This window comes from Protobothrops mucrosquamatus, unplaced genomic scaffold (genome assembly GCF_001527695.2).
Source record: "Protobothrops mucrosquamatus isolate PMUCROS unplaced genomic scaffold, P.Mucros_1.0 scaffold1023, whole genome shotgun sequence".
NCBI classification, from domain to species: domain Eukaryota; kingdom Metazoa; phylum Chordata; class Lepidosauria; order Squamata; family Viperidae; genus Protobothrops; species Protobothrops mucrosquamatus.
In genome coordinates, this window is record NW_015387258.1 from 178802 (window position 1) to 201598 (window position 22797).

Sequence of the window (22797 nt, forward strand, 5' to 3'; positions counted from 1 at the left end):
GGTCGCCAGCCGGCATTGTCTGGCCGACGGCACCCTAAGGAGGCCCTCTCTGTGGGAGCGGACTGGTCGAAGGGAGGTGTTTGGTAGGAGGCGGTCTTGCAAATACCTAGGTCCATTGCCACGGAGCGCTTTAAAGGTTGTTACTAACACCTTGAAGTGCACCCGGAAGGCCACAGGCAGCCAGTGCAGCTCGCGCAGGAGAGGTGTTACATGGGAGCATCTAGAAGCCCCCAGGATCCCCCGCGCGGCCGCATTCTGAACTAGCTGGAGCCTCCAGGTGCACCTCAAGGGGAGCCCCATGTAGAGAGCGTTGCAATAGTCCAGGCGAGAAACAACGAGGGCTTGAGTGACCGTGCGTAGAGTAGCTGGTAATTTGTATTACCAAATTTGTATGGTAATTTGTATTACCATAGAGACCATATTACCATAGAGACCATATCTGTTCCATCATTTCTTACATGTAGTACTCAAAGCTTCCTGAATATTCTACAAAACAATCCCCAATATCCAGTTAACAAACTGCTGCTAACAATATGAAAACTTCGTTTAAAAAGAGAATACCTTGGTAAGCACAGCTGTATGTTCATCTCCACAGCTAACATATGTCACTTCAAGATTTCTCAGGGCTCCTATTGAGTAGGGTTTGAAGATCTGTTCTGTTGAAACAAAAACCACACCAGAATATTGTAACATTTTACATGAATATTCCAAGAACTATCCCAAAGTTTATTAAAATACGCCATTATTTATTAAGCTACTGTGACTAAAATCACGAGTGTAACAGAAATTGAATTAAAGTAGTCACAGCAAGCTTTGAAAAGCCACTTTAGATGTTTCCAAAATGTTTCCAAAATCTTCAAACTGTCACTGTCTTTGACAGTGAGGGACAAAGAACCTGGCTTGAGAAGCAGCTGTTTGTCTACACCAGGAGCGGGCAACAATGGAAACTTTATGAACTGTGAATTTCAACTCCCAGAATTCCTGAGCCAGCCTGGCTGACAAGGGAACAAACACATGTTCAAGCCATCACTACCATTTTTTGTGCTCACATTCTACTTTGAACCCATCATTCAAACTCATAACAATTTTAAAATAATAACCTTCATTAATTATTTAATAATTAATAATTATGCCAGTTATATATTTTAGATATTTTAATGATATTATTTTAAAAATTGGATATGATAAACGTAACCCACTTCTATCCTGTGCCAGACATTTTTTTTCTAAACAAAAATATATGCTTAAGGGATCAATCAAAGTCAGCCTGACTTATTAGATCATCTAGGGAGAAACTACCTCTCTTAGGATTAAGTCCTATGCCAAAGAGGACCTATCCTATACCAATCACCTAAAAGAATCAAATCAGGTCATCCAAAGTATCAACTGATTGGCTTACAAGTCTACCCCTAGAAGCTAACTCACACCCTACCCCAAATCCTCTTTTGTTGAAATTTAATTCCCAAAAGTTAGTAAAAAGACTTCATGATATTGCAGAGTCTTAAGCAGTCCCTTTGTAAGTTCCCCAAAGTTAAGATCTCCAATTTGTTAATAATAATAATAATAATAATAATAATAATAATAATAATAATAATAATAATAATAATAATAATAGTAATAAAGTTGGAAGGGATCTTGGAGGTCATCCAGTCCAACCCCCTGCTCAGGCAGGAAACCCTATACCAGGGGTGTCAAACTGCCAGCCCGTGGGCTGGATGCATCACGAGGAAACCGCACCCACTCTATTGCCGGCAATGGGGGAAAAGCTCCAATACGTCACGCGACATCACGTGACGTTGTGAGTTTGACATGTCTGCCCTATACCATTACAGACAAATGGTTGTCTAGTCTCTTCTTAAAAACTTCCAGTGTTGGAGCATTCACCGCTTTTGGAGGCAGGTTGTTCCACTGATTAATTGTTCTCACTGTCAGGAAGTTTCTCCTTAGTTCTAGGCTGCTTCTCTCTTTGGTTAGTTTCCATCCGTTGCTTCTTGTCCTGCCTTCAGGCGCTTTGGAGAATAGTTTGACTCCCTCATCTTTATATTTCTGAGTCTTATTTTAAAACTCAGGTTTTATCCCAAAGGTGCTTTTTCAAGAGGCAACTGGACTGTCTTTGTTTTTCCTTGAAGATGTTTCGCTTCTCATCCAAGCTTTTTCAGTTCTGTTCTGCAGAACTAAAGAGGCTTCTTGGATGAAAAGTGAAGTGTCTTCAAGGAAAAGCAAAGAAAGTCCAGTTGCCTCTTGAAAAAGCACTTTGGGACAACCATGACCTGGATGACTGAGAATCTCCATAGACTCAGGTTTTATTTTAAGTGAATCACCATTTCTAACTCATCACTGCTGATTTTCAGTCAGTCTATCAATACTTTAATACATTATTCTAAAAGCTTTAATTTTAAATTTTTATTTTTTGCCCAGCTTGGTGGAAACCAGTTTTATCCAGATGCAAGTCTACAGGGGATCTGTCTTTTCCTGCTCTTAAGGATATAAGGGAAAGCTCTTTTATGACTTGTGGACTTCAACTCCCAGAATTCCTGAGCCAGCACAAGTCATAAAAGAGCCAAGGTTGCCTACCCCTGATCTAGAACAAGGGATTTCTTCATCTATATAGATGCAACCTTTAGGTTTGAATCCTTTTGTTTATAAGCTGAGATTATGATCATAATAAAAAAGAGTAAATTTCTCTATCTCTTAAATTAAGATCCAGCATTAGGCAACCTTCAAAGACTTGGCAGAAATCCTGGTTGCCTTTCTGGAAACACCAATCAGGCCAGGTTTTTTTTTTATATTTTATTAAATGAACCACAAGTGGCCAACAACTGCAACATACTAAGACAAACACCATGTTTACAATCCACAATGGCTGGGATATCAAAACATTTAAATCAAACCAAACATACTTTGGCTTAATATGTTTTAATAATGCTGATGTCAACGCTGCTAACATTGGATGTTTTTGCTTTGACAACATATGGAGATGCAACCATTTTCCTTCTTATATTTTACTCTTAGAATTGGAGTTAGAATTAGATGATACTGGCGGGGAGGAGGAGGAATGTGCATGGGAGTTTAGTTAGACATAACAATACTGTAACTAGTGTGAGAACCAAGGTTTTTGAAATAAGAGATGATAAGAATTGGCGGGTTGGAGAACTGGAGGGAAAGTCTGCATTTCAAACTAATTGGAGAATGTGATTTATGACTGTAAATTAGAGGAGGGAATTGTGCTTTGATACTATGTACTCAGGGGAGGCGAATTCAGATTTTGGCTTTGGCTATGTAAGTGCTGATGCTATGCTTCTCGAATAAAGATTCTTTATGGTAAACAATGCCTCGAAGTTCGGAACCATGACAGCTGATAACTGCAGATATCAGACAGGTGAGGGAAGTATTTTACTCTAAAGACATGAAACCCACTTTTACTTATTCACTGTATATAACATGTACTTTGCAGGATGAAAGCCTGATGTGATTTCTGTTTGATAGAACAAAATAAAGACATTTATTAAATGATTTACTGTTATTTTATTGTACATGATCATTGGATTCTTGATATTCCAAAAATTATTTTTTTCTCTTCAATAAAAGAGAAATAAAAGATATATTAATGAATGATTTTATTCGGATCAATTTGATTATAATATTATATATAGATAGAGAGGGAAATTTTAAGAAATATTGTGTGAACTGTATATTTATAATGCTATTGTTTTCTTTTTGTAATTGATCACCATATCTCCACGTTGGCTCTTAAGCTTCTGTTGGTGCAAAATGGAAAACTAATAAAAATTGTTTAATAAAAAAAAGAGAAATAAAAGGAAGTAAACAAGCAGCATGGACACTCTTTCTTGGGATACATTGAAGACAGACTTACCTTTTGAAGTTCTCTGATTTAAACCCAACTGATGTGCATTGTTCCTTCCCCAGCCATAGACTACTCCAGAATGAGACAAGACAAAGCTGTGTCCCCCACCAGCAGCCACCTGGGCCACAGGGATGCCAGCAAGAGAGGAAATGTTACATGGAGTAGCTTGGGAAGGAAGTCCTTTGCCAAGACCCAGTTGACCATGGATGTTCTGTCCCCATGAAAAAACTCGACCATCTTCATTGGGAAAAAAAGAAGAAGAAAAAACCACCATTACATTCATTAGAATATGAATTGGCAACTTGTTCCAGTAGACAAAGATCTACCGGCCCCTCAACTTTTAACATAACAAACATCTTGCAAGTTTACCAGATCTCATGGATTATCAATTACCACACCCTCAAAATTGTATTTGCTCTCTCCTGAAATCTTGTAGATTCATGGAATGATTTTTGGTGGAATATCACAAAAACCATTCGGAGTTGCCATGGATGCTTTTATGCCCACAAGCTTGGCACTGCCATTTATTCTAAGTCAGGGGTCTTCAAACTTGGCCCTTTTATGACTTGTGGACTTCAACTCCCAGAATTCCTCAGCCAGTGTGCCTGGCTGAGGAATTCTGGGAGTTGAAGTCCACAAGTCATAAAAGGGCCAAGTTTAAAGACCCTTGTTCTAAGTAGAAGGACAGCTGTACAGCTTTCTATTTTGTGGAAATATCTTCCATGTCTGATTATCTTCTCTAAATGGTTGGGGCAATAGAGTTTAGAGTTTCACTTGAGCTTTTTCACACGACAACTACCAAGCTAGTAAATGTCAACATGTGCATAGATCTGCATTCTCCTTGCCTGCATACAGGTAATCCTTGACTTACAACAGTTTGTTTAGTGACCGTTTGAAGTTACAATGGCACTGAAAAAATAACTTGTGTCTGTTTTGCACTTACAACCACTGCAGCATCCCCATGGTCATGTGATCAAAATTCAGATGCTTGGCAACTGACTCATACTTATGACAGTTGCCATGTGATCCCCTTTTGTGACCTTCTGATAAGCAAGTCAGTAGGGAAGCCAGATTCACTTTACAACCATGTTAGTAACTTAATTATTGCAGTGATTCACTTAACAAATGTGACAAGAGGGTCATAAAATGGGGCAAAACTCATTTAACAAGTGTCTCACTTAATAACAGAAATTTTGGGCTCAATTGTGGTCGTAAGTCGAGGACTCCCTGTATTTCAGGTTGACATCTTGCAATTATTTATTGTAGTTTATAACTTTGGATCTGATCCTGCAGCTACTCAGAAAAGAGCTTTGGGCTGTACACCACAGTTCACTAATGCATGTTTTTTGAGAAATCATCATAGTTTCATCCTTAGTGAAGATAATAGAAAAAAATGGTCAGTTAATGGGAATGGTTTCAAAGAATAGCATAAAATCAGCAGGAAGACGTAAAGGAATTTACCAATAGTTATTTAATTGCATTGATGTAGATAATCCTTCTTGGGAATTATCTGTTTGCATCAGACTTTGCCTTCTAAATTCTGTATCAAAGCAGATTTACAGTAATCTTTGACAAATCTAGTCTCTACCTAGGAAAATCTTAAACTATGAAGGAGCATGTGTGTAGATGCACGTAATAAAGATATTAAGAGAAAAATGAGCTCCTTGCCCCCAATCAAAATTAAGCAAGAAAAAAGCAAAACTTCTTGCAAAAATAATAATAATAAAATCTTACCTTTAGTTAGTGCTATGGAGTGATACTGTCCACAAGCAATTTGTATAACATTGTACATAGATAATGAATCTATTTTCCTACAGAATTTATCCAACAAAAAGAGAAATAATTCATTAGCATTCAGGATATCATCATATAAAGATTCTTGGCATGGATATTACCATTTTTAATGGCTTTGTCAATTAATTAAATAATAGTATAAGCATTACAAAAAATTATCAAATGACATTTTAATCAATAGTAATGATTTCAAATCTTAATTACATTAGATACATGCTAATTTGAGAAAAATATTGTAATTGAAGACTTTTTGGAGTTATCCATTAATCCATTAAATCATTTCTTTCTTTAGTTGCTATTTTAGGATGATTTTGTGCCACACTGATGCTGTTTGATTAGCTGGACTGTAACTCCCATCATCCTTGGCAGGGTCTAAAGGGAGTTATAAATCAAAATATTTGAGGGGACTAGGTTAGGGGAAACTAAGCTTTATTTTAAAAATAGAACAAATAATAAGATAGGAGACTGATGAAGTAAACTGTGCATCATGAAAGTATATGTAAGAATAAATTGGTTACCCTTTAAGGCAGTGGTTCTCAACCTGTGGGTCGGGACCCCATTTGGGGTCGATCGACCATTTCACGGGGGTTGCCAAGCAAGACTGTCTGCCATTTTTTTTTGTCCGCCATTTTTTTCCCCCTTTTCCGGCGAGTGCCTTACCTCCCTTGGGCTGGGCCAGCTGGTGGTCAGCCTGCTCCGTCTCTGCCGCTTGCCAGCTACCCCTTGACCAGCGCAGGGGGCGGAACCACGCATGCGCGGCGCTCCCGGGCAGGGAAAGTCGACTTACGACTGGTTGGGTAGTCCTCGACTTACGACCGGTTTAGTCCTCGACTTACGACCGGTTTAGTCCTCGACTTACGACCGGTTGGGGTTGCGGCATTAAAAAGGTTGAGAACCACTGCTTTAAGGTATTCATTCATTCATTCATTCATTCGTCAAAGGCTAACATGAATAGGAGCTGTGGTGGTGCAGTGGTTAGAATGCAGTATTGCAGGCTAATTCACTGCTCATTGTCAGGAGTTCGATCCTGACTGCCTCAAGGTTGACTCAGCCTTCCATCCTTCCGAGGTTGTTAAAATGAGGACCCAGATTGTTGGGAGCAATATGCTGATGTTGTAAACTGCCCAGAGAGTGCTGTAAAGCACTAGGGGACAGTATAAGTCTAAGTGCTATTGCAATATCGCTAGTGCTATTTTGCAAGGCTTCCTCAACTGTCTAAAGAAGCAGCACCTACACCAGAAAGCCTCCCATTCCAGCTATGGGAGGGATGTAGACCTGTTGCAAACCTCTATGAAAAGGAACGTGCAGAAGGTCACAGATTCATTCCCTAACATCTCCCTCTTGGGTTTGGAAAGCTACACCTTTATCCCAAGTGATAAATGCAGCATGGAACACATCTAGAAGAATGTCCCAAGTATACAATTAAATCAGGATTCAAAACTGTGTTTTCTTGACTAAAGGACTCCTATACCCCAGACAAGCTTACTTGACAAAAACGTGAATCAGTTACTTACTTTGGAATCAAAGAGTCCTCTAGTATCCCAGTGCCAAGTTGTCCAAAAGCACCAGCTCCCCATGAAAATACCCTCCCTTGGTTGCTGATAGCCAATGAGTGCTCCTTTCCACAGCTTATGTAGATGATCGTCTGGGTTTCCAAGGCTTGGATTGGTTCTTTCCAGGAGAAAAAAGGACATTCATTTGCATGGTTATTAGAAGGATCCTAGGGTCAAGGAAAGACCAAATGCTGACCCTCACCCTGTTTCTCTGGTCTTCCCACTTTCTCTCCAGGGTAATGCAGGACACAGCCCAACATATTCCATATCCCTTGAGCCTGCTCTTATTTAGTCTCAAAAAGGCTAGACAACATGACTTTCACATTGATGTAGCTAAGGATGAATTTATCCTGGGTTACCCACAGGCTGGGAATGAGATGAGGGGGCATGACAGAATAGAAGTGCTGACAGAAAAGTGCAAATGCTGACTTCCATGGTCCACGTAGGTGTCCATTCTCATTGCTTTCCTCTTTTCTGCTGAAGAGATGTGGTTGCGCAGTAGTTAGCCATTTCCCCCCACTTTATAGACCCTGCTGTCCAAGCAGAGCAGAGTCTGTTTCTCTCTTCTTTGGGTGTCTTCCATTTGTCCAGGGCATGATGACTCAGCCCTTAAAGTTGCTGAGCTTGTCAACTGCAAAGCTGACAACCCCGGTTCAAGACCCGACACTGATACCCCAGGACACCACAATCCTCATAAATACACGCCAATAGCCAAGTGCCTGAATTTTGATCACATGACCATGAGGACACTGGTGGTGCCTTGGAGCAGGCATGTCAAACTGCCAGCCTATGGGCCGGATGCGCCAGGCCGAAACTGCGCCCACCCCATTGCAGGCAATGGGGGGAAAGTCCCGATACATCGCACGACGTCATGTGACGTTGCGAGTTTGACATGCCTGCCTTGGAGCAGGCAGGCATGTCTCCATCCATGCATCCAAGATCCATCCATGCACTCAGCCATTTTGTCAGCTCTCCCAGAACTGCATGCTGTTGCTGGTTCTGCTCATCAATAAACAAGAACCTTCTTTCCTGAGCAGCCTCCGTTTTATTTCCAGCATCTTAGCCTCCATTTTATTTCCAGCGTCTTACTCCAGGCTTTGAACTAGACATGTTTTTTACCCCCCACTTCCTTTACATGAGAAATAAGAAACAGGTCCTTCTGCCCGAACGACAGTGCATTCAAAGTGTGCCCTCTATAACACTCTGCCCCCAAAGAAATACTACTTGGTACATTCAATCTATCCTATACCCCTATGATTTAATTCAGGGCTCTATAAAAGAAGCGGGACAAAAGACTGCTTCTACAGAGGCCTTTTTACAGCTAGTTTAAGAAAAGGGGCGAGAGACGGGCAAAAAGGAAATTGCTCACTTTTTCCTGTCTTTTCTTTTCTTATAGAGCTAAAAAGGGCAAAAGAGAGAAATCCCTAATCGGAAAGAAAAAAACAACAACACCGCTGGCTATATTATCCATACCGGCCATTTATGGAAATGGAATTACAACAGAATTTAAACGGGGCATTTAAGAGTAAGGAGCGGGAGAAGGGACCACTTCAATTTGCGGACAGCGAGCGCCCACGGTTTCATTTATTGCCACGAGAAATGTTCTTTGGAAGATCCGGGATCCATAGCGTTCGCCTTTATCCAGGTAAATCAGGTCATTCTCAGGACACAGTAGCTGCAAAGTAGGGTTGCCAGGTGTCCACTATTTGAGTGGACAGTCCACTTTTTTCACATTATGTTCACTATTTTTTTCCCCACAAAATAGTGGACATTTTTTTTATTCAAAAGCTTTATGATGAAATGGTATGTAATCTAAAGCTATGCAGTCTACTTTTTTTACTACTTAACACCCTCCCCCCCCCCCCGCTTGTCCGCTATTTTTTGGAAGCAGACCTGGCAACCCTACTGCAAAGTGTCCATTGCGGAGGGAAGGTGCTGTTTGATAGGGGGGGGGGGAAACCCTCCCCTACTGGAATCCCCAACTTGGACGGGAGCCCCACCCACGCAGCGCAAACGGGGAAATCGAAAGCGATCGCGGAGAGATTCGTTTTCAGAAGCGCTACTCGAGAAAACGAAAGCGAAACTAAACGATGGGAACCGAGTGGTTACCGATCCCTTGTTGGCCCAGCGAGCTGGTTGGGCGTTGAGTGGGCGGTGGGTTCCACCAACCGCGACCTAACAAGCCACACCTGGGCTGGAAGGGCCAACCTGGGCAAAATGTAGGGAAGAAGGCCGCTCGGAGAGGGCCGGCTGGGCCCCGCTCTTACCTGGCAGGTAGCACCGCCGCCGTCCGGCGGAGAGGGTCTTCCCCAGCTGGCCCTGGGCGTTGTCCCCGCAAGAAGCCAGGGTCCCGTCGGCTTGGAGCAGCAACGTGTGCCGCTCCCCGCAAGCCACCAGGACTACTTCTTGTACACCAACCGCTGGCGGACCGCGACGGAGAGGGACCGGCTGGGAGGCCCCTTCCTCGCCCAAGCCCAGCTGCCCGTAGGAGCCGTCCCCCCAACAGAAGAGCATGGCGCGTTTTGGTCCTTGGTCTCTGGCTCCTTCCATCCAAGATTTCTCCCAGCGGGGAAGAAAAAAAAAAATCGGGGTGGAGCTCAGTCTTCCTCCCTCTCTGGGTATCACCTCGAGGCGGCTCACTTTTGATGGACAGGTGTCTATCAGAGCCCTGCCCACTTGCTCCGATCCCTTCGCGGTCCTGCTGGATTCGTTGAAAACTCAGGAAGGCAAACTTCCTCTGATTCAGGCCGGGGTCTCCTAAGAGAGATCTGGGCAGCTGCTTCTGAAAAGATGCTGGCTGGTGCAGGTGTATTAAAAATAGAAGAGGGAAGTTGCTCAACTGTGGCTAGGAAGTTTTTTTCCGCCTGGCTTTCTAAGGACGGTGCTCAGACGGGATGTTACCCTGGCTTCTTCCTGGTGGCACTTGATAAGGCAAGCTCTCTCGTTGTTGATCTTACACTGCTGTGCTGGAGCTGGGTCTCATTGTCTGGTTATAATGGCAAGTGGGAATCAGCTTGGGTAACTGGTCCTGAGGGACCACCGTAAGATAAGAGACAGCAGAGTGGGTGCGGCAAGAGGTTCAGAAGAGACCCTAATTCAGTGGTGGTGAAGCTATGGCACGGGTGCCAGAGGCGGCACTCAGAGCCCTCTCTGTGGGCACGCGTGCTGCCGCCCTAGTGCTAGGCCTTCAGCTGGGTTTTATAAAACCTTTTCGCTTTAGGCCTCCACCGCCGTGTGCAAAAAAAAAGGTTCAATCAATCAGTCAATTTCAACTTCTAGCGGAAAAAAAAAGATCTTGCAAAGTTGGAATTGATTGATTGAACTTTTAGTCCCACCCAGTCTGCCGTTACCACCGCAGCCATGCCCACCCAATGGGCCACACCCACCCGGCACCCGACGATGCATAAGTGGGTTTTGGGGTTGCAGTTTGGGCACTCGGTCTCTAAAAGGTTCGCCATCACTGCCCTAATTTCTCAGGCTGTAAAAGAGATGGTGGGGAAATTGTGCTTTCAGACATGCATGTTTCTCTTAATGTAGAATAAAATGAACATGTAACATCTGAAGAATGGTTGCAGGATTTGGGTATGTCTAGTGAAAAGAAGGACGAGGGGTGACATGATAGCAGTGTTCCAATATCTGAGGGGCTGCTACAAATACGAGGGGGTCAGCTTATTTTCCAAAGCATCTGAAGGCAGGACAAGAAACAGTGGATGGAAATTAATCAAGGAGAGAAGCAACCTGGAACTAAGGAGAAATTTCATGACATAATTAATTAATCGATGGAATAATTAATCAGTGGAATGGCTTGCCTTCAGGAGTTGTGGGTATTCCATCACTGGAGGATTTTAAGAAAAGATTGGACAACCATTTGTCCAGAATGACATAGGGCAGGGGTAGGCAATCTTGGCTCTTTTATGACTCGACTTCAACTTGAAGAAAGCATGGTTGGCTCAGGAATTCTGGGAGTTGAAGTCCACGAGTCATAAAAGAGCCAAGGTTGCCTACCCCTGGCGTAGGGTCTCCTGCTTGTGCAGGGGGTTGGACTAGAAAAGCTCTAAGGTTCCTTCCAACTCTGTTATTCTGTTACATTCTACTTACAATAAATTAGCTCCTCTGATTGTGTTTGTCTAGTAGTACACCTGGTAAGGCTGATGCTTGTCCAGAACTCAAGGTGGAAAAGAGTCTTGACTCCTGGAGAAATATGTGGGGTGTGGACTAGATGATAGGTCTCACCATAGAATTATGAATGGACTCAACCCTCTTTTGTGTTCCTCAAGCCAACAAAATCAGGATTATTCCAATACGCTTAAGCCCTGATAAATTGTAGCCACCTAACTTAGGATATTTGATTATATTTGTTTTATATTTTGTTTTTTCCAATGTACAGGAAGTCCTCGATTCATTTAGTGACCATTTGAAGTTACAAGCAGCACTGCAAAAAGTGACTTATGACCATTTTTCACATTTGCCACCGTTGCAGCATCGCTCTGGATGCGTGGCAACTGACTCACAGTGTCCCAGAGTCATGTGATCACTTTTGCAACCTTCGGCAAAGTCAGTGGGGAACCGGTTTCACTTAACAACTGTGTTACTAATTAACAACTGTAGTGATTCACTTAACAAATGTGGCAAGAAAAGTCATAAAATGGGGCACAACTCACTTAACAAATGTCTCACTTAGCAACAGAAATTTTGATTGTAGGTTGAGGATTACCTATATGTGATTTTTGCTTTGTTCTTTGCAACACAAGGAGTTGGGGTGGGCTACCAATATTGTTAAATAAAAACTTGAGCTCCACTTTATAAAATGAAGTACTAGATTGCTCCCATAGAGGGCAGTGTACATCAAAAATATTTACTCAGAATTAAGCGCTCTCTGATTAGCACAAAATCATATTTATTTGAATGATGATTTAAGAGAGGATGTAGCTGAGGTGACAGACAAGCACAGAGAGTAGAAGTTTGAATTGGGTTTCTCTGGGGAGGCCTTTGGCCCAGAAAGCAGGTAAAGGAAATGCTTACTGATTTTGTGTAATTTAAGTTTTAGGAAGAAGGACAAAAAAAAAATATGGAGCTCCTTTGTAAAGTTATAATAGTAATAAAGCACATCACTATTTTATTTTATTTATTAACAAATCTCTATTTTTACATGAATATATAGTAATGTGTGATACTTCCTGTAATTTTAATTCACAGGGTGAACTTAGACTCAAAATGCTCTTTTGGCTGAAACTCCAGCAACAGGTTTAGCCAATCTGTTGAGTTCAGTACTATAAATGTTCAAATAAACTTATGCTCAGATTGTCATCTTTATATAATAAGATCACAGGATGTCAATATTTACATTTCACAGCAAGAATCTGAGAATGAGAGATATAAAGCGAATAGTAAATCTATGTCATTGAAATCCAGTAAAATCGACAACAATTCAGTATCTACAAATATTTGAACAGAAAATTTGTCCAGCAGTGTTTTAAACACCAAAACTTTAAAAAGTGGCATTTTAAAAGAAAATCCATTATACACACATGTAACGATATTCAATTATATTAACTCATATAATTTATATACTAAGACTAATTCAGTGTTGTCTATGTTGTCACTAAGTCAACAGTGTCTTTATGGCATATAATCAAGAGCTTTTGTTATTTTACTGTGCTTAATTCTTTGTATGTTACATGCTTCTTGGTATTAGAGATGGACTTGGCAAAATGATGTCCATCAATTCATGAAGAGTCGGAAGTAAATGAATGAAAGAACAATAATTAGGTACTGCAAAGATCAAGTTTAGAACACCTACCAAGAACTGTGAATGAACATAGAATGTGGCTTTTTTTAATGTATTCTAAAGCCCAGCATCCAAAAATTGCACTACATTGGATACCTCCTGGAGGAAAGAGGAAGCAAGGCTGACTTCGGAAAACCTGGCGCCAAACACTTACGAAAGATAGCAATAGTACTTAGACTTAGATACCACTTCACAGTGCTTTACAGCTGTCTCTAAGTGGTTTACAGAGTCAGTATATTGTTCCCAACAATCTGGGTCCTCGTTTTACCAACCTTGGAAGGATGGAAGGCTGAGTCAACTTTAAGCCGATGAGGATCAAACTGCTGGCAGTCGGCAGAATTAGCCTGCAATACTGCATTTTAACCATTGCACCACCACAGCTCTAATGATGACATAATGTATAATATCTGAATATATTGTTATTGCCCAGTATATATTTTTAGATCTTATGTGGTACTTGTTATATGTTGTGCCGGCTGGGATTAAGGTACATAGAGAGCAATGACCTCATATTACCCAAGCAAAACAGTTACTTGAATTATCTTGAGTTTGATTTCTGTGAATGGAGAAAGATGAGATTTAGCAGAAGAGCATATGATTATTACAAAAATGTATGTTCCTTTTAGATTAGCATCAGTTGCTTTCTTATCAGTTGCTGCAAGCAAACACGAACATTTCACATAAGCAGAAGTGTTAAAAGGTACCTCAACCCACTTAATTTGTAAGAAAACCACCTTGTAGTACTGCCCTTGAGGAAATGTGAAAGCATAATTTTATTTGGAAAGCAAGGTAGAGTTTAGGGTGTAACGGGGTGTAGCCACAATCATTTAAACCAAATAATCATACAAAACAGATGCAATTTATTTAACTGATTTCTCCTACAGCTACAACGTGTAATTTATTTCCATAGAAGAGTAAATTTGTTGTTTTTAATGCATATCTGCCTAGAAACTGTCAATTCCCCCTCCAAATACTATATCTGTACTTAAGTCATTTATGGAAGAATTCTTAAGATTGTTGTAATTTTATTTTATCCTACCCTGAAATTTTAATATGATACGTGTATCTACATGCATACTGTATATTAATATGCATTCAAACCCAGATAAAACTGTAAAAATTAACTGTGTTTGGAAGCTCAGAAAGGAGCAACACAAAGAGAAACATTTATTTATCTATTCAAAAAAAACCCTGAGCTGTTATGATCAGGCATATTTACATGATACATGGATCCAGGTTCAAGAATAGGAGAATTAAACATGAAAGTGACATCCAATATTGTGGCTAATAATAATAATAATAATAATAATAATAATAATAATAATAATAATAATAATAATAATAATAATAATAATAATAATAATAATAAAAAAAAGTTGGAAGGGATCTTGGAGGTCATCGAGTCCAATCCCCTGCTCAGGCAGGAAACCCTATACCATTTTGGACAAATGGCTGTCCAGTCTCTTCTTAAAAACTTCCAGTGTTGGAGCATTCACCGCTTCTGGAGGCAGGTTGTTCCATTGGTTAATTGTTCTAACTTTCAGGAAGTTTCTCCTTAGTTCTAAGTTGCTTCTCTCCTTGATTAGTTTCCACCCATTGCTTCTCGTCCTGCCTTCAGGCGCCTTGGAGAAGAGCTTGACTCCCTCTTCTTTGTGGCAGCCCCTGAGATATTGGAACACTGGTATCATGTCCCCCCTCGTCCTTCTCTTCGTTAAACTAGACATACCCAATTCCAGCAACCGTTCCTTATATGTTTTAGCCTCCAGTCCCCTAATCATCTTGTTGCTCTTCTCTGTACTCTTTCTAGAATCTCAGCATCTTTTTTACATCGTGGTGACCAAAACTGGATGCAGTATTCCAAGTGTGGCCTTCCTTTTGAAGTCAAAGCACTATAATGCCTCACCTTCCGTTTCATTACAGATAGTCCTCAGCTTATGACCACAATTGACCCCAAAATGTATGTTGCTAAGTGAGACATTTGTTAAGTGAGTTTTGCCCCGTATTACGACCTTTCTTGCCACTCTTGTTAAGTGAATCACTGCAGTTGTTAAGTTGGCAATACAGTGGTTAAGTGAACCTGGCTTCCGCATTGGTTTTGCTTGTCAGAAGGTCACAAAAAAGGGATCACATAACTCCGGGACACTGCAACTATCATAAATAGGAACCCATTGCCAAGCATCTGAATTTTGATCACAAGACGATGTGATCACTACAGTAAGTGTAAAAAACAGTCATAAGTCACTTTTTTCATTGTTGTTGTAACTTTGAACGGTCATTAAATGAGCTTTTGCAAGTCGACTATCTGTATGCTTTTTAAAAGAAGCAGATAAAGAGCTATGCAGCAGTCTCTTTTTTAAATATTTTATTAAGTTGTAAAATACAAAATTCAAAGCAAATACAATAGTGGCCAAAATTGTGGAAACCTTTTGGGAAAAGTGTACAGTAGAAATGCCACCTTTGGTTAAGTTTCCACCAATTTTTCTTCTAATTTCTTTATAACTGTAGCCTTGTTCACTTAATAATACTATTTTACATCGCTTTCTGGGTGACCAGTCAACTCTTTGCACCATTACTTTAATTTTATTAACGCTTTACAAGCTCACTAAATGAAAGAACACCAAAAAAACCCCCAATCAACTTGATAGCGATCACATAACACACTGACAAATGTCCTCCTCTCAGCTTTAATACATGACATCAATAACTGAATCCTGCTGTGATCTGATTGGCTCATTGCCAAAACAAGATGACAGCTGATTGGCTCTCTAAACACTCATGCTCATTGGCTACAATCAGATGAAAGAAAGCTACCTGATATCAACCTAAGCAAGTTGTGCTTCTTTTTTCTGGTTTGTTGTTGTTAGTTGCGAAGTCGTGTCCGACCCATTGCGACCTCATGGACAACGTTCCTCCAGGCCTTCCTGTCACAGTACAGATAATTGAACAAACTTTGTTGCATTACATTCTTGATTAAATTATCTTTCCGTTGATACATAATTTTATGGTACCACTCCAAAAAAAAGTGGTGTTATTAGCCATCAAACCTCAAAAATACACTTTTCCCAAAAGGTTTCCACAATTTTGGCCACTACTGTAGTAGGACACAGTGTTGAGGAAAAAGGGAGACAAAAGGAATGGAAAAGAAAAAAAGAAAGAAATTGATTTCCAACTTCCCCTGTTCCAGTACAATGAAGCATTAACGAAGGAAGCAGATAAAGAGCTATGCAACCGTCTGAGTGACCTTTCTCCCCCCCCCCCCAAACGTAAGCACTGTGTCAATAGCAAGGCTGCATCACAAAAAAACAATGAAGTAATGGCAAGGAGGGGAGGGCCATCTTCATGCTCTTTCATTGGTACACTGGTAGGAGCGTCTTCTCCCCCTGGGGAGAACTGAACCTTACAAAGATAGTAATGAAGACAGAAATGGAAAGTATAAAAATATTTCTGAGGGTTCGTGGTGAAGTTAGTGGTTGTTGAAGGTGCCTTAGTGAAAATACATGTCAGGATGATACACAAATTAATTCTCAGGCGTGTCTGTGACTCCTTGTATATGGTCTTCCTCGGGTGGTTTCCATGGCAAAATTCAGATGAAGGTTTTCAAATTTTCTGGGCCGGATGGCCTATTCCAGGGGTAGGCAACCTTGGCTCTTTTATGACTCGTGGACTTCAACTCCCAGAATTCCTGAGCCAGCCATGCTGAGGGGAAAGGGAGAGTTTCCAAGCTGAGCCATACTAGCTCAGGAATTCTGGGAGTTGAAGTCCACGAGTCATAAAAGAGCCAAGTTTGCCTACTCCTTGCCTATTCCAGTGTTTCTCAACTTTTTTTTTTTCCACCCATGGTCGTATCTAACCTTTTGTTTCTGCTGTGGATCCACTTTTTTTACTTTGCAAAGCATTGCATACACGTAGTCCTCAATTTACAACAGTTCACTTAGTTGACCGTTCATAGTTAACGATGGCACTGAAAAAAGCGACCTATGACTGGTTTCCACACTTACATCATCCCCAGGGTCGCATGATCAAAATTCAGATGCTTGGCAATTGACTCATATTTATAACGGTTGCAGTGTCCTGGGGTCACGGGATCCCCTTTTGCGACCGTCTGACAAGCAAAGTCAGTGAGGAAGGCAGATTCCCTTAACAACCATGTCATTAACAACTGCAGTGATTCACATAACAATTGGGGCAAGAAAGATCGTATAAAACGGGGCAAAACTGACTCAACTGCTGCCTTGCTTAGCAACAAAAAATTGTGGTTCAATTGTGGTCATATGTCAAGGACTACCTGTATTTTGTTAATATTTTGTATACCTGCAATTGCAAAAGTGTATATTTACCCAGTGCTGGCAAATGTTGCAACAAAGCAACAGATCAGTTTTGGTACACAGATGTGCATTTGCATATTTATTTAGGATGCAGTGTTACACTTTTACCTGAGAATAAATTCCACCGAGTAAGATTTGCTCCTAATGTCTGCGCAGGAATTTATTTCCTGTGCAATTCTATCTCAGTTCAAAGCATTCTTACTACAGGAGTAAGGTTCTCTGCCCAAAATTAAGATCTCTTTCTGTAGGCACAATAAACGCGGTCACTTTAAAATCCACTTTGGCTGGATTTGTTTTCATCAGCATGTGCAATCCAGAACCTTTAAACTTTTGGCTTCAGGAACGCAAGCTGATGCAAGCCCAGGAGTTGATTTCTAAGGTTGACTGCACGTGTTTTGAGGCTTGAAGCCAATTATGTTTTCCAGCCCCGAAGAGGCTGCTCTCCAAATGAACAGCTGGCAACTGCCAAGCAAAGAAGTTGTGCCAGTGGGAATTATTGGACGTGACCTCATCCCTTGTCACCTCCGAGTCTTTTGACCAGCAGGGCAAATAGTGAAAGAGAGGAACAGAAGTATCTTCACTGGATCCTGTGCCTTTCTCCTACCCGAGCTCCTGTTAGTAAAATTAGTTTTTGTGTACCCAGAGGGGCATATTTATAGCTCAGGATTGAAATGAGGGGTCCTTGGTGCTCTGTGAACTTGGTTGTTTTCTTGCAGACATCTCATTACCAAACTAAGTAACATTATCAGTGCTAAGAGGGGTTTCTTTCTTTTTTGCTATATTCAAAATTACAACAATCTTGAAAAATGTGACTTATGACTGTAACAAATTCGCCCAGACCTTATTTTAATGGCCACCTATTTTACTAAATAGGGCTGATTTTCCTCAATGCTACAGTGCCAGGAGGAATGGTGGTATAAAATTAATTTAATTTACTCTCCCCAGAAGATGGAGGGTGGCAGCATGGACTGCCAACCCCACATCCAAGCAGGGGGTGGAGGGGTAGATCTTACCCAACTGGCAAACTATGCTGCTACAATTGTTATTTGTTGTAATGCACCCAATTAATACTGTTTTTATGCTTCCATTCTCCATTTCCTGCTTTATAACTGTTTCTGCCTTCCTGACAGAACACAAAGACCCTGATGGGGAAGAAATAGAGAACTACTCTGAACATAGGCAGTTTTACATCTTACTTAAATTGTAGTTGTTGCAATGATAGAAATAAAACGGACTTTGCTTCTGCTCTGATGTTAACCTAATGTACCATGGAATGATCACCTTTCTGGTTGTTGAGGAAAAAATAATCTTTTTCCAAAATGAATAATATGACAAAATGAAGATATCTCATCACATGTGGGCCTACTCAGCTGCACCTGACAAAAATGTTTGTAAAAATTTTAAAAAGCTACAATTTTGAGTAGGATAACCAGAGAGAGGGGTTCATTCCATGCCAACTTAGCTGTTGATGCCTGTTTAGATTCTCCAGGTAGCTATTAGGAAAATCATAGTTCCTAAGGCCCTTACTGTTCTTTTATATCTAGTGTAAGCCAAGATAATAGTTATTCGCTTGGTAGAATGTACTGTTTGCCCCCAGATATGATCAGCTCATGTATTTATATATCTAGATAGCACTTCTTGAATTTATCCCTAATTAGGGAAGTAAGAAAGTAACAACAAAAGTTTTACTTCTTGAAAGTAAAAGTTTTACTTTTTCACTATGCTCTTTGATGTTTAGAAGTAGGGCTTGCAGATCCTTTCATTTGGAGCCATGAAGGCAGTGTCAACAGGTTACTGATGTTTATTCCTCCAGTTTTAACAAACAGACTCATCTTCCAATTCAAATTCTTTTGATATATATATACAGAATATAACTTGAACAAATAAGGAAAGAGGATACCAGAGTCCCCTTATAAGGGAGGGAGGTAGGTAGGTAGGTAGGTACATAGATAGATAGATAGATAGATAGATAGATAGATAGATAGATAGATAGATAGATAGATAGATAGATAGATAGATAGATAGATAGATCGATCAATCTGGAGCCAGTTTATTTCAACATGTTCTGTACGTACCGTGGCTTCCTGACGTGTATTTAAATTTTTCATGAGGACAATGAAATTACAGGGAGTCCTTAATGTACAATAGTTCATTTAGTGACCATTCAAAGTTACAACAGCTCTGAAATATGTGACTTGTGACCCTTTTTCACAATTATGATCTTTGCAGCAACCCCATGACCATGTGATCAAAGTTCAGATGCTTGGCAACTGGTTCACACTTAATGCCCATTGCTGTGTCCCAAGGTCAGGTGATGTTTTCCGGCCTTCTGACAAGCAAAGTCAATGGGGAAGCCAGATTCATTTGGCTGGGCTACTAACTTACCAACTGCAGTGATTCACTTAAACCACCGTGGCAAGAAAGGTTGGTAGAACGGGGCAAAGCTCACTTAACAAATGTCTCAACAACAGAAATGTTGGGTTCAATTGCGATCCTAAGTCGACAACTACTGTATTCTAGAATTCCCCCTTTTTTTTTTCCTGAGCACTTCTCACACGGGAGGTTTCTTCCTACTCCGTGGGTTTTGAATATTATTAGGTGGCTTCCGTTTGGTTCTCCGCTGCGAAAGCCAGCAACCATCGCTTAGGCCAGGGGTTCTCAACCTGTGGGTCAGCCCCCCATTTGGGGTCGATCGACCATTTCATGGGGGTCGCCAAGCAAGGCTGTCCGCCATTTTTTTTGTCCGCCATGTTTTTCCCTCTTTTCCAGCGGGTGCCTTACCTCCCTTGGGCTGGGCCAGCTGGTGGTCGGCCTGCTCCGTCTCTGCCGCTTGCCAGCTACGCCTTGGCCGGCGCAGGGGGCGGAACCACGCATGCGCGGTGCTCCTGGGCAGGGAAAGTCCTCGACTTACGACCGGTTGGGTAGTCCTCGACTTACGACCGGTTTAGTCCTCGACTTACAACCGGTTTAGTCCTCGACTTACAACCGGTTTAGTCCTCGACTTACGACCGGTTGGGGTCGCGGCATTAAAAAGGTTGAGAACCCCTGGCTTAGGCAGATGCGCCACTTTGCAGGCGCACTGGCCCGCCTTGCTCGCTTCCAGCCTCACTTTGCAAGCAGGACCTTAACGCGCCTCCGCAGCGCCCAGAGAACGAAACCAGAGACGGCGTCAAGAGGAGGCAGGAGGGGGAACACCGCAGCCGCCCAACGCACGAGTCCGCGCGCGGCTGCCATTGGACACGGCCGAGGGTGGGTCGGAAGGCGCCTCTCCCGGAGGCTGAGCCGCGCGCGGCTCCGGGCCTTGCTTCACTCGATGCGCAGCCCTCCCACCGCGCGGCGAGCCTGGCTGTCAAGGAAGGAAGGAAGGCAGGAAAGAGGCTCGTTCGGAGCGGCCAACGCCATTGGGCCCGGGAGCGAAAAGAGGCGGGCCGCTAGCTCTCCTTATAGGGCAGGAGAGCCGCGGGTGAGGGAGGGTTGCGCCTTTCGCCGGCTGACGAAAGAGCTCGAAGATCGGCCAGGGAGGTCAATCCACTGTCGCTCTTCGCCGAGGGGTCCCAGCCGGAGAGGCTGCGCCTGCTGCGTAATTACGCATCGCCTCCGAGAGTTCGCGGTTAGTGCCGGGTACCGAACCAGGAGAGCCTGCGTGTTTTCCATTCATCCTAGGCGAGGCCGCGAGTCTGTCGCTCGCTCGGCGTGGTGGAAAGCGGGAAGTCGCGTGTTTGGGAGTCATTAGTGGGGTGGGGGGGATCCCCAAGCCGACCTGTCCTATGGGAGAGATGCTGTGCGGGGAAGAACCGGGTGGACATCGCTGGCTCGCCTCGACCCTTCCGCGCGTACTAAAAAAAAAGTAGTTTTTCCTTCATGTCTGTGTCGCCTCGTGGTTACTACGCGGATACGCCGAGTTGCTTTAAATTGCATCAGATAGCCGCCACCTTAATTAGCCTTGGAGCAATTGCTGCATAGGTGGGGAATGCATTGGAGATTGCCTCTCCGCTGAAGAATGCTCCTGCCTAACGACGCGGGAGCATGCCGGCGTATCCCCGTAACATTTTTTTTTGGGGGGGAGCGGGGGCAGATTCAAAAGGTCACCTGCACCTCTCAGCTGGTTCTTGCAATGGAGGGGGTGTCGAAACTTCCAGACATACGCGGAGGATTTTTACTATTAAGTGTTAATTTTCTAGCAATTTGAACTATTTTAAAATATTAAATACTTCAAATGCATTTAATACCGATTCATTACTGCCAGTGCGCGCGAGAAGACGGTTGCAATTTGATGAATTGAACTGAATTTGAAGCGCCTCGCCTCCGGTTTTGCAAAGCGACGCTGCTTCTGAACGTGGAGAGCTCGTTTTCCGGTCGTGCAAGCGTGAACGCATTATCATTTTAACTGTCGCAGATAAAGATCATTTGTAAACTCCTTGTAATTGCCTCTCTCCCGTTGCCTTTGACGCGCGCCCTCTCGCACGGCTGGCTCCTCGGCAGCCCTATTAAGTTCAACGGGACTCCCTTTCCTAGCAGCTTTTTGCAACCTGGTGCCCTCCAGATGGAAACGTCATTTCCCACAATTCCCAGTTTGGACGCCCGGGGGTTGTAAAGTTGTTGTCCAAGGCATCTTGAGAGTGGAAAAATTGTGCCTGGCGCTATATTTCAGCTAGAACGTAATGGATGCTTTGTGATCGGTTTTATTTGAGCGCTGCTCCACGCCGCCCAGAATCGCATTGTGTGAGCTGGGCGGCTATATAAGCGCGGTTAATTAATTAATAAGTCTTCATTTGCCACTGGGCATCCACGCTTCCTGAATTCCTCACAATTCTTGCTTTCAACCCTGCTTGTGGCTTGGCTGAAGTCCAGGTGTTGGGAGTGGCGACGCCGCCTTGATTTTCTGTTGTGGAGCGCGCTGTCCAGGCAAGACGCCAGCGGCAGCCTTGCGAGGCGATCACACAACAGGACGGTGCCCGATGCCAAGCAAGGCGCGGGGGTGCGAGAGGGAGACCGCTCGGGTTATTTCCGAGAGTAACGGACGGAGAATGCGGAAGACGCCCAGCTCGCTTCGCCCCGAGAAGGAGGGCCGAGCAGGCGAGGCTGCGCCAGCCGAGGATTCGCAGCGAGACCCTGGAAGGCGGTGCCCAGTACGGCCCTGGGAAGGCCGGGCTCCCGGGCTTCTCCGCTGATTGCGTGGCTCTCTCAGAGGCGCGCCTGGGTGCTTAATCTTTCTCTTGACACGCGAGGAGGAGCCTGGGTTTTTTGGTCGTCGGAACCTGGAGCTTTTGCCTTGCATGGCGCCGTTCACGGTGTGTCCCAGTTCGTTTTTAAACCTAGCCCGTGAACTCAGTCGAGGATCTCTTACTGTGACATCGAAATCCCGGAGTTGCTTTAATTGCACCCTGTTGAAATTAATTGCTGGGGGTGCCGTGTGCAATCACAAGCACCTTGCACCCTCAGCCGCCTTTCCTCTGGTTTTGGCTCTCCTGG

At 42.8% G+C, this 22797-nt stretch overlaps 1 protein-coding gene across 1 annotated transcript in view; it reads right to left on the reverse strand.

The window, feature by feature from the left end:
* Window positions 1-9762, reverse strand: part of LOC107290994 (probable E3 ubiquitin-protein ligase HERC6) — a 41977-nt gene extending 32215 nt beyond the window's left edge. The window contains exons 1-5 of the mRNA XM_015819944.2: window positions 9480-9762; window positions 7174-7330; window positions 5600-5676; window positions 3875-4102; window positions 562-656 (exon numbers count right to left, since the gene is read on the reverse strand). Of these exons, the coding sequence (XP_015675430.2) occupies window positions 562-656; window positions 3875-4102; window positions 5600-5676; window positions 7174-7330; window positions 9480-9762 (840 nt within the window). The remainder of the gene's footprint in view (window positions 1-561; window positions 657-3874; window positions 4103-5599; window positions 5677-7173; window positions 7331-9479) is intronic.
* Between the last annotated feature and the right edge of the window lie 13035 nt (window positions 9763-22797).